The 12,569-nt window shown below is 48.1% G+C and overlaps 1 protein-coding gene across 3 annotated transcripts in view; it reads right to left on the minus strand.

Annotated features, from left to right (window-relative positions):
• KLHL3 (kelch like family member 3) overlaps positions 1–12,569 on the minus strand; it is a 53,308-nt gene that overhangs the window by 19,530 nt on the left and 21,209 nt on the right. For all 3 annotated transcript variants that reach the window (XM_027892463.1, XM_027892466.1, XM_027892465.1), the window contains 2 exons: positions 10,405–10,511; positions 5,705–5,826 (listed from right to left, as the gene is read on the minus strand). In XM_027892463.1, the coding sequence (XP_027748264.1) occupies positions 5,705–5,826; positions 10,405–10,511 (229 nt within the window). The remainder of the gene's footprint in view (positions 1–5,704; positions 5,827–10,404; positions 10,512–12,569) is intronic.

Here is a 12,569-nt window from a genome sequence, read left to right on the forward strand (position 1 = left end):
ACTGCTTGGCTAAATAATTTATCTCATCTATGGGGAGTGTGTATATATATATATACACATAACCATAACCATCTAGATCACCAGCTGTGCTCTGCAGACTCGTACCAGTTTCAAATTTTACACAATACTGCCTGTGCAATTACTTCCACAGACCTTTGATGTCTCTAAACTAGAAACATCTTTCAGCCAAAAGTGCTCTGTGTCACTCTAAGGTTTATTCATCAATGCTGGACTGCAGAGACTGGGGTTAGTTCCCTACACAGCCTTCCAGGTACCCCTGGCCAAAAGTTAACTTACACCACTCCTGCTCTGCAGAACTGGGAAAGGAGCGTTTCCCCAGGGCAGGGGATGTATCAAAGCTTATAAGCAGCTTTGACAATTCAGTCAAATTAGAAGCCAAACAAGAGTACTGGCTGTAATCCTCAGCTGCACATCCAGGGACACAGCTGGGACTGCACATCTGCCCAAACAGGGAGACAGCTCCCAAGCACCCTCCCAGGGGAACCCGTGACCAGAGAAATTAATGGATTTAGCGTTTGCAAGGCAGGTGAAGTGCACAGTTCTAAGTGAACTGCTCTAAGCTGCACAAGTAGTGGAGATAAAACTGCATTAGTGAAATGTGGCTTTTGAGTGCAAGGATGGCAATTAGGCTTTATTACTCCCCAACTGCTCCCAGGCAGCACAAGGGGAAGGACAATGGTGCTTCCACTTAAATGCTCCACCTGGGGTGAAGTGGCCCAGGCAGAGGCACGTGGGACAGGATCAGGGAGCCACAAAGCCTCCCCAGGAGCAGGAATGCCAGAAGCAGGCATGAGAAGGACATGGGATACAGAGATGAGAGAGAAAACGGGGGAGCTGCTGGCAACTTCCCTCCTGATCTACATTCTCCAACTTCAGACACACCGTTCCTCGGTTAAACAGTGGAATAAAAATGCAGAGGCACCTCCATAAGGCCCAGCATAGTCCTCTGGTGCCACATCCACGACTTTCTCCTGACCTCTCTATTAGTCCAAGCCAATTTATAAGACTTTCCATAGGTCTAAGGAAGGTTCCCCAACCCAGAGGAGTCAGGGGACCAGCACCCCCAGCCCTCCAGGGCAATCCATGGCAAGGAGTTTTGGCTGCAGGGAGGAAGACAGCCCTGATTTATTGCTGAAAGGTGCTCTGCCTCACCCTGGGCTTGCACCTACTACAGTTCCAGCTTTTGGAGTGCACAGGGGGAAGGGTGATGAACTGACCCACTTATCACCCCTTTATCATCAAAACTACATCTGCCACACAACTCTCCTTCCTTGCTGTGAAGTCCTGAGTCCGTAGGGAGAGCTGAGGTGCAGGAGTACACTTCTGAAATGGAAATAGCACAGTTCCTAGCAAAGCTTTTTTCCTCTTTTCTCAAGTCATTCGGTATGACAATTACTGTGCCTGCAAAGCTGACAGTTTCAATATCTGCTTCCTCCAGACAGCTAATTTGAGATCTCGTTCTTTCTGCACGATCCATATCTCAAACTGTGGCTGTGCACAAGGACACCTCTCACACGTGGTAACACTGCACAGCATCCATAAGAATTTAACTGGGAAGTCAGGTTAATCAGGACTTTTTGCAGGGAATCATTACAACCTGAATGAAAATGACTTTCTTAATTGGGAGGGCAATTCTCAGGCTGCTTGCAAGAAATGAAGTGTCATCTTCATTAAGGATGTCTGGGACACACTGAGGAGGGACTGTATTCACTGTCTAGAAGAGGTCCAGGTTTGTTCACAGGACCATCTTAGAGAATGAGGAGCCTCCTCCCAAATCTTCTCATCCTCTGTTCAAGGGCACCACATTCAGCTTCCCCATCACTGGACTTTGCTCCCATCACTCTCAGCTGGCAGGTTTGACATGAGAGTTGGACAGCAGCAGTGCAGCCACTTCACCTGCAAAATCAAGACCTAACTGAAAAATTCGAGTAACTGATGTGTTAAAACCACCAGCTGCTCCACACAGGTAGGGAGCAGCAGGCCCTGTGGTCTGACACGTCTTCCATGGAAGTCAACCAGGGCTGCACAGGAGCATCCATCAACTTCCCCACAGCACTCACTTTAGTTTTCCTTCCTTTCACAGAATCTGCATGACACAACTTCCTTCTAAATAAGTGTATCAAGCCCAACCTTCAGATGAATGAGGTCTGTGTGTCATGCATATGAATCTTTACAACCAACCTTGATGTGGGATGCAACAGAGGAGGAACGACAGAAGGCAGCAGGGACAGAAATCCCAGGGTAGATTTTGCTGGAAGTACAACGTGACTGCAGTAAAGACAGAAATTCTCTCTCTGCTCCATGCCTTCCAAACAAGTGGGAGGTTAAATCCCAAATGCATGTTCAGAGGTAAAATGCTGCTCAGCACAGAAGCCTCTTTGTCATTCATCATCCCTGAGCCCTCCTACTGCTTCATCTACACTGCCTTGCAATCTCCCTCTAAGAATGAAGTTCCAGAGGATGAAGCAGGATTGCATTTGCTGGGGCAGTTCTCACCTACGTACACCCAGCAGGGTTAGAACAGAGTATCCCCTCCACATGGGCTCAGTGCTCTCCTTCACAGAGCTAAGGTGGGCTGAAAATCCTCTTTGCCTGCACATTTGGGGCGTAATCTTGAGGAGAAATTGGATGAACACCCCCCCCCTCAGGAACTCACTTCATGGATGATGACTGGAACTGACTGTAAAGGCTTGGCCCCTTGTACACACATATCCTTCCTCACATGAGAAACAAAACAAAAAGCACGATGTCATTTCATTGTACAGTCAGCTACAGAAATACGAGCTTAGAAAAAAAGGGAGTCGCACTTCCTGAACTCATCCCAGGCCTATAAAAGCCAAAAAAAAACCCCACCAGGTTTCTATTAGAAAAGAAATAACAAAAATACTGTAAAAAAAGCTTCTTGTTGTGAAGTGCTGGGCACTGCTCAGCATTCGAGCAGGCTTGGGAACATTCATTCCTGCACTGCATGGTACCTTTGCTGCTCATCTTCTTCTCATTTCTATTCTGCTCTCATCTTGTTTTGCTCACTGACAAGGTAGTGTCTTTTCACTTATTCACAAGTTCTGGTAGCTTGGCTGCATCTGCTCAGTTAATGCCACTGAGCAATCTTGGGTTTTTTTTTTTGTAGTTTCTACAGTGAAACTACCCGGCACCTATACCCCGAAATTGCTTCTTCCACGTACTGAGGAAGTTTGAAAAACTCCTTTAAAAAAGCACCTTTGCCCTGCCCTAGAGAACCAGAGTGCATGGAATGGCAATAACAGACCCCAGGAGATTCCTGCTGGGAAAAGAGAAAGTCTCACTGTGCTCAAGCAAGGCTGTGAAGGAACATTGTGAAACAGCAAGACAGGCACTGCTGAGGTGTCCTTGGGTGGGTGGGTGGGTGGATGGATGGATGGATGGATGGATGGATGACCCAAAGCTGTGCAGCAGGAGGACGTGGTGATTCAAGGGACCAAACTCTCCTCCTAAGCTTGACATTGATGATCTAAACCAGAGACTGCAAAGAGCTTAATTTTTGTTGTTCCTGTTTTTTGCCTTCACTGATGAGAAACTATCTAACACATCACAGAATGTTCATTTCTGTAAACTTTTCTTCTTTTGGCTGCAGGTGAATATTAACCTGTTTATGGTCTTTTGTTCAGAGTAAAACACCCAGAGACTGGATCTCTTTCTATTGGTTTCATCCCAAAATTATATTAAATTCCATAAAACATTCCAGCACAAACATTTTAAACATAATAAAATTTAAACTAGTCAGTTAATCTCACGGTAGAACAGCTTCATTTTTTAGCTCCCATGAATTAATTTACCTCTAGCCTAAAGAGTTATTCACGGAGTGGTTATTGAAATAAATCCTGCGATAAAAGAACCTTAGTATTCAAAACTTATCTTGCTGTCTGAGAGATGAAAGCCAGAAATACAGACAGGGATCTTACTTTAACTCCTTGTAATCCCTGGGCCGCAGAGGGAAGGTTTCACTAAGACAACTTTCCACTTGCTTGGAAAAGAGAACACCTGGACTTTTCACAGACCTTCTGGGCAGGCCCAGTCAGAGCAGGACAGAGCCAGCTCTCCAGCCTGCTCCAGCTCCCACAGCCCTGCTCACACACAGGTGCAGCTGGAGCACCGAAATGCTCTCCTGGGAACGCAGCCAGAGCAGGCACAGGCCCTTCCCAAGCTCCATTCAAGGCAGGCTGACTGGGGCCAGATGGTATCCCGAGCTCCACACATCCCACGTGCAGAGTGGGTGCTGCTGAGCCACCCAACAACCAGCAGCGTGGAAGGAAAGCACACATTTCAGAAAGCACACGGATTTGGCCTTCATATTTCCCACAGAAGAAGGGACCAGCCCTAGAGCGTGTAAATGCTGTTTTTCCTCCCACAACGGGAGATCCCAGAGGTCCAAGGAGCTCCACCCCAGGTCCCCACTGAGAAATGTTGTATGTCAGCTCCTGATGGCCCTGATTGTACAGAGTCCCTGAGTGTGGGTCACACAGCAGCCACCCACAGCTGCGTTTGAGTCTCGGCTCCTTTGCTGCAGTGGCACCTTGAAGGTCTCCTCGCTGATGGTCCTGTAGGACAACCAGGCTCCACACTCCTACCAATCTGACAACTGCCAGGTTGAGAGCCCAGCAGAAAGTCAGGTTTGTAAAAGAAGGGGCAAGAAAAGGCCCCCCACAGACTTGGGTCACGAAGCATGGCAAAGGCTTGGGCTGCACGGTGGGCACAGCTCAGGGTTTTTCAGGAGCAACTGGTCAGCCAGAACATGCACTCTCCCCGAGGGATCGGAGCAGAAGAGCTCACAGCAAGAACCTCATTTCAAGCAGAACCAGTCTGATTTTGCCATGTTAATTAGGTCAAGAGAATGCACGCAGCAGCACTGCTTCTCTCTCTCCAGCATCATGGACACAGATTTGTTACCCTGGCCTATGTCCAGGGGACAGAGAGGAAGACAAGGGGCTCAAACTGCCCCTTGCAAACAAAAACACAGACCAACCAAAAAGCACATTCGCACACAAGCTCCCAGCATCCCTTCCAGAAATCAGTGCCTAAGTGCAGAGCCTTTTTCTTACCACAAATACAAGCAGAGTCAAAGAAAGAGCTTGACCAGCAGCCACAGCCACGTGACACGGTGAAACACTCTCTTCCTGAGCACCCTGCTTTATCTCTAGGCTGCCTTTCAATTGCTCTTTCCACTCCTGGACAAACATTTACCTCACAGAAATTCAAGACAGAGTGCACACACAGAAATAAAAAGGAAGAACGCCCTCCTTTGAACAATATATTCCACTCAAAGCTCTGCCAAACAACTCAAACTACCTAGAAGAATTTAAAAACTAACAGCCAGATTCCCCTGCCATGGCCTTAAAACTCACTGCTTGTTTGAGTCTATTCTGACCTCCGACAGACTGACCCACAAGTCAGCACAGCTTCTTGGAAGGCAAATGCCTGCTCTTGTTATAAGAGCCCAGCACAAAAGCTAAATGCAACATGACTTAAGTGCAGGGAAAACACTAAAGTGCCTCAAGACTAAACAGAGGCTGGGAGTAGATCTTTTCAAGCTCAACCTTTTACTTTCTGCAGCCTGAGGAGATCCCTCACCCCCAAAAGGAACCTGTGCCTTTGAGTTTCAAGCTCTTCCCTTGGCTCTCCATGGGAAGTGCTGGACCAGACCTACCTGCACGTTCTCCTCCGTGACCTCGATCTCAGCGGTGTAGATGTAATCAATCAGCTTCCTCAGGGTCTGGCCATCAACATCTTTTATCTCGATCTTCTTGGCCTTACTTTCAGACATGTCTCCTGAAATCCATTCCAAAAGGACAGTTACAGTTTGCTCTGCACAGCCTTGCTCCCCACACATCCAAGCATGTTCTCCTGCTGGCTGACCACAAGACTGCCTGGCACTACCCCTGACCACTGAAGAACAACCAGGGAGATTCCCAGAAGCCTCCTAATGCCAGCTGAAAAGTAACACTGAGATCACTAACGTAAAACAAAAAGAGTCAATAAACGCAACAAGCTCAATTTCTTGACAGAAAAGAACTTGCCATGGCTGTCCTGCATTCAAACAAACATAGAGGTTAAAAAAAACCCAACCAACCAACCAGTACGTCCCTCAGCAGTACAGGGATAGACTCAAAGAAACTGTGGACAAGTCACCTTTTTTATATATTTATTGTAAGTATTTTTAATTTTTTTAATATACATACATATGGGTAGATGAGTGTGTTGCAACAGCTACATTGGAGTGTTTTGTGGTATACCCTACAGCAAAAGCAGTGCAGTGTTACCCTCCTGATTTAGGAAGAAGCTGAAACCTGCTCAGGAAAACAAGCAGTTCTATCCAGCGTGCAGCCAGCTGCTCTCCTAAATTACCCTGCTCAGATACACCTTGTGCGAAGCATCCACGCAGGAACACGTATTCCTCATCTCTCACTTTCCCAGCCTCGCACCTTTGGATCCAAACTTTATCCTTCCCCCAAATCCGTACCTCAAAACCAGGCAGAACGAGGGGAATAATCTCCCCTCTGGATATAAAAGCAAAACCACGTATCCGTATAAGAGCCTATTCACGACCCACCTCCACACCCCCTGCGTGGCAGGAGGACGACAGAGGAACAAAATCATGCTGGGGGGACAAGAAAGGACTCCCCAGGGCCCCTCCAGCATCCACGCACACCGTGACCTCACCCGGGGTTTAATCACCAAGGTCTTGAGGGGACCACGGAAAAGAAAGAGCAAAATCCCAAGCAGAAAGAAAACGATAGGTGGGAAAACAAAGCTAAACAAAGGAGAGCACGAAGAAATGTCAGCTCTTAAACCTGGGCATGAATAATCACTGCTCTCAGAAATCCGGTGACTCAGTGCTGCTGTGGCATTAAGTGGGAAAACGTTTCCTGCAGCCTATAGGAGAGGTAATCACAGCCCACACCTCTGAGCAGCGCTTGGCAAGACGTGGCTGGGCACATCAAGTGCACAGAGTCAGATGTTGAAGGTGGGTCCAGGCTTGAGCAAAACCTGGATCCTGCAAAGTGAACTTTGCTGACTTCACTTACGCCAATTAGCAGGTAAATAGCAGGAGTGGGATGAGATCGTAAGTGTTAGAGGAGTCAGAGGCCCCAAGAAGTGAAATAATATTTGCCCCAAATTCAATTTTTAAAATTAAATAATAAAGTGTTATTCAGAGAAGCCCATGAATACAAATGTATAAGAACAAAGGGACGAGTGACCTACATTTGGGAGCCCTTCAAAGCAGGCAGGACTTTTTAATTGACAAAATGTCATCTTCACACACACTTCCTCCCCCAAAAACATCCCAAACGTCTCCAGAGATGAGAGGGAGTTTCTGAGAACAGGTCAGTCCCCGTCAGCCTTGTGGTGCTGGAGGTGACTGTGAGGAGCACCCACCAAACCCCCTCTGCAGAGAGAGGATGAGCAGAGCACCCAGAGCCCTGTGGGACCTGCGGTGCAGGGAGGAGGCTCAGCCTTGCACACCCAGGGATCGATGCAGAAACAGCTTGGAGGGACCAATCTGATAACATCATCAGTCCTTGCGGTGTGCATGTGACACAGGCAACAAAAATAAAAGCTGTGTGGGCTTCCACACCCACCAGCAAGCTGCCAGCCCTGCATACCAACAGCCCCCGCTGCCTCTGCTCTGGCGCCAGCCCAGGCACCACCAGGGGGGATCTCGCGTGCCAGGTCCCACTCGGAGCAAGGGAGCTCCTCCCACTTGTCAGTGGGTGGACATGTCTCCAGTGCTGGGGAGTGAGGAAGAACGTGGAGACGCCACGAGTGAACCGAGGCAGGGGTTGGTGCAGACCAGGAGCAGCGAGCACAGAGCCGGGGCAAAAGCAGCCTGTGGGGCACAGCTGCCAGCGGTGGGTCAATGAAGGCATCTCACCCCACATCCCTTCAGGAAACAAAATCCCACAAGCTCCAACTCCTAGGATGTCTCTCATGTGTGAGAGGCTGTGGTTATGTTGTCTGATGCTCCTTCAGCGTTTCCAGAGTTCCAAAGGTATCTCACAGGAGCAGTCCCAGCAGCCTCACTGAAGTATTTGCTGCCCTTTCTCAAATGACTGTTTTCTTCTACATAGACAGAAATTACTGTTCCAAATTATCCCCACAGAAGGGTGACAATGAGGACCATCAGCTACCATCCAAAATGCTCTAGAAAGCCAATACAAAAAGGGACATTCAGCTGGGAAGTGCTGGGTCCCATCTCCCCTTCAGCAGTGGAAGATAAGAATGGAAGATGTGCCTGCCCATTTTCAGGCTTCCCAAGGCTGTTTCAAAGAGGAATGGCTAACCAGAGGACAGAAGATGGTTTAGGAAAGACTCCAAGGTCATCACAAGATCATTCATGACACCAAAGTCAGGCTCAGCTGACAGGGACAGGGCCTGCAGAGCAAGCAGCAGGCGAAGGTGGATGAGCAGCAGGTCTCAGTTTGGTTTCCACTGTTCACAGCTTCACGCTGATCACTCACTCCCAGCGTGGCTGCTGGCACTGCTGGGGGACCCCTCCAGCCCCCCCCCAGCCCCAGAAAGCTGCTCCTCCAGTGGGAACTCAGCGTGCACAGGCAGCTCCTGCAGACACTCCACGGGGTGGCTGTCCCTGAGCCACTGGCTACATCCCTGATGCAAAAATGCAGTGCAAAAAAAAATCGAGTCACGACAACCAACTCATGTCGGAGCTGTGATTTTGAAGTGTCCCTTTGCAGGGAGGGAACCCCCACACAGCTGGAAGGAGATCACACGCTCCATCTTCACAAAAGAGAGATGCAGACCTTAGGAATCTGGGACTGGCTAGACTGAAAGCAAAGGGAGAACTGGTCTCTGCCTGACCCTCTGCCCCCGGGGACATGTCAGGGGGAGGGGACAGGCAGCTGCCCAGGCTGTCACCCAGCCCAGGGGAGCTGCAGAGCAGCCACATGACCGTGGTTAGCTGATTACTGTTTAACTCACAGCGTGAGGGATTACATGGCCCAGAGAATTCCTGCATGGAAACATGAGCAGCCCTGCACCACCACCTTCCCGCTCTGGTGACCTCCAAGGATCAGAGGGTTTTTCCAAGAGTTTTCCTTTACTAAACGTCTCACCAGGGACGAGCATCACAAACCCTTGCAAGTCCTGCTCGAGGAGTTACTCCTGAGCAGCATTTGCTCCTCTGCCTCACCACCACAGCCAACACCAACCTCAGGGTGCAGCACCAGTGCCCTATAAAACACAAATGCTCTCCACCTGAGCTCACCACACTGATAAAGCCACCACATCTCATCTCACATTCAGACATCTGTTCACACCTGAGGTTTTCCCCCCGTCTCAGTTACCGAAGGGGAAAAAAGCTTCCCCAAATGACAAGCTCTTTCCTGAGAAACGCTGTGTTCTGCTTCCAGCAAAGCAAATTAAACTAGGTCTAATCTCAAGGCTTTTGAAAGGAAGAAGCAAGCCCTAGACTACAAGCAAAGGAACATGAAACAGGGGCAAAACCCCTGGAGCTCACTTATGTTGGAGCTCAGGGACAGTAACACCCATTCCCTGGGGTGTAAAATCATTTTCTTTGTATTTGGTTAAGTCAGTTCTTATCCTGGAGAGGAGGGCAAGGAAAAGGAAGGAAGCTAAGGAGTTTCTGACCAGACTCATTTTACTAGAATGACTTAAATAAGCTGGTCACTCCCCTGCCTCAGTATTGGCACGGCTTTCTTTGCTGCCCTGCCTGGGCACAGCCTTCAAGGAGCACCTGCTACAGTGATCAGGCCATCAGAGCAAGAATTTTGTCCTCCTCTTCCCTTCTGCCCTTACCAAAACATACCAGACTGCAGCAACACACCCTGCCAAAAAACAGGGCTGCTAAAACACACTGGGATACAGAGAACAACAGTGTTATTTCAGGCAGCAGAAAAAAAAAAGTGCCATGGGAGATTAAACATCTGTGACTGCCAAATCAGTATCAGCAGGGCTGAGCCTTGAAACTACAGGTCCTGTGCCAGCTACTCCTTTGATGTGCACCATGAACATTCAGGGCACTGCACACGTGCTTGATGTTAATGATGTTTTCATGACCCAAGGTCTTGTTAGGGGGGATAAAAATAACCCAAAAAGCAAGTGAGCCACACCCCAGAGTAACCTTACATGCTACCCACTCACCCCACAGCCACACAACCACCCCACACCCATGCAGATGCCTCAAGGAATTCATCGAGGATGACCAGCATCATCCATGAGGTTCAGCAAGCCGCAGACCTATCTGCATCATTTCTCCCTTAAGGAAACCCTCTGCCTGTGCTGCAGCTCCTGACAGAGACCCAGCCTGAGGCCTCGGGGTTGCAATGGCCTGTTCAAGCCCGGAGCAGGGTGTGCTGTCCAAGGGAGTACCTGTAAACATGGCACAGAAATAGGGGCTGCAGGCTGCCAGGACCACGCGGTGGGCTTCCATCTCCACGGTCTCAGCCACAATCACCACATCACACAGGAGCCTCTTGCTGCAAAAAACACCAGGAAAGGCACAATCATTTCAGAATTCCCAGTCAGGCAAAAAGCTACATCAGTATAAGCCTGAAAAAGTGGAAGAACCCACCACTCCAGACACAGCACCTGAGCTTCTGCCAAATCCCACTGCAAGGTCCTCTAATCCTTCAGCTACCAGCTCCTGTCACTGTTTGCCTACAGAGGAAAGCCTCAATCCTCTTGATGCTGCAGCTCTGCCTGTGGTTCTGGTTTTTCCCAGGAAAAAAAAATGGAAGCCAAACTAGGCATACACACTGCCCAGAGAATGAAGGATAAGGGGCTCCTTCCACCTCTCAGACATGTAGGGCTTGGAGAAGGCACAGAAGAGCTTAAGAGTTTGGGCACCACCTGGAGCCAGGCTCTAGCAGATCTGCAAGAGAAGGGAACACCAGCAGCACTTTGGTCTTTCCACAGGGGAAGGGTAGAGTGGAAAATGCAGTGATTTCTGGACTTCCTCCCATGCTTGGCCCTAAAGAACGTGACCACCAAAACATGTCCCGGCACTGATGAGCACAGAGGCTGCCTCAGCCATCTATCAGAGAGGAGGTGTCAATCACTGGAGTTTATCCATGGGCCTGAGGACTTCCTTCACCTCATGAATTAGTCTGGGATTAAGAATCACTGGGATAAAGAACTGGGTCCCAGACAGAAACCGAAAAAAAAAACACTTCTAAGCTCCCCCACTGACTCATTGTGCAGCTTTGGAAAAGTCACTTCATTAAGGAGTGACCTTTTCTACTCGCCCCACGTCTGTCCTTTGAGGATTCATTAGTTAATGTTTGCACAGAGCTTCGCAGATGCCGACAGCAAGAAGTGCTCAGCCTCCCAATAAGTTGGTTTAAGATGCTTAAGCATACAAATGCAAACTAGGGGTGTTCTTTTCAAATGCCAAGCCCGAGAAAAGATCAGTGTCTGTAAATCTAGATGTTGCCTTCTCTTCAGAAACACTTATCTCCACATGGAACTTTGTCTTTAGGAACCTGCATTATCAAATAAACACCCACAGAGTTTCTAATGGACTAGGTATGCCTCTTCTCATCCTTATATTGAAATATGTGAACAAAATAGATGTGAAACAGAGGTTTAAGTTAGAAAATAGGAAGAAAGTAGGAACTGGTAGTCTCTTATGTTCAGCCCAGTTTGGAAGGGGTAAGGGCAATGAGGGGAGCTCTTTACGAGCCTCTTAATGGAAGCTTCCTCACATCCTTCAGCTTATGTAAAAGGTTCTCTGTTCAATTCCTCTTTGGACTACAGTCCTCTAAAGTACCACTCATAAAATTAATTTCATCTACACTGGAAAGCTAAAACCCTAAGCGACACTCAGGGACGTGGTTTAGTGGGGAACGTGGCAGTGCTGGGGTAACAGTTGGACTCAATGGTCTTACAGGTCTTTTCCAACCTGAACAATTCTATGGTTCTATATTGTAAATAGGCTAAAGGCTTAGCAAGATCTGTCTAGACCCTCTGTATGGCATTTCTGGATGCATGTGAAGGGAGGCACTATTATTCAAGGTACCTATTAACACTGATTGTTGACAGCTTAACAGATCACAAGCTCAATGCACATACAATAGATGTGAAAACTGTACATTCCAAAACAGCAGCAGGAGCCGACAAAAAAAACCGAGTACTCAGAAGATGAAAACATGAGACAGGTGCTTAAGGGCAGCTTTCAGTCTTCTGTGTTTTGTTGCTTCAGTATTGCACAAGATCTAGCTAACCACAGGCACTGAGACATTGTCCATCTCCAGTTATTCCCACTATGCTTCAATTAACAAGGAATAATAGAAGCACAATAGATTTCTGAATATAGCTGCACAAACCTTTATTTTCAGATCCTTTGCTTTCAGTACAAAGAAAGGACCAGAGGGATGCCAGTTAAAAGTAAAAAGGAAAAAAATTACAGCATACTCCGCTTCATGTAACTGTTACAATATTTCCATTGTCTGTTCCTATGCAACAGAGAATCACTGTCAGATATCTGTGAAAAGAAACATTTTCAATCCTTCTCCACACCAGAGAACGTGTATATT

Source organism: Empidonax traillii, unplaced genomic scaffold (genome assembly GCF_003031625.1).
Source record: "Empidonax traillii isolate 1590-97213 ecotype Southwest subspecies unplaced genomic scaffold, ASM303162v1 scaffold353:size574767, whole genome shotgun sequence".
NCBI lineage: Eukaryota > Metazoa > Chordata > Aves > Passeriformes > Tyrannidae > Empidonax > Empidonax traillii.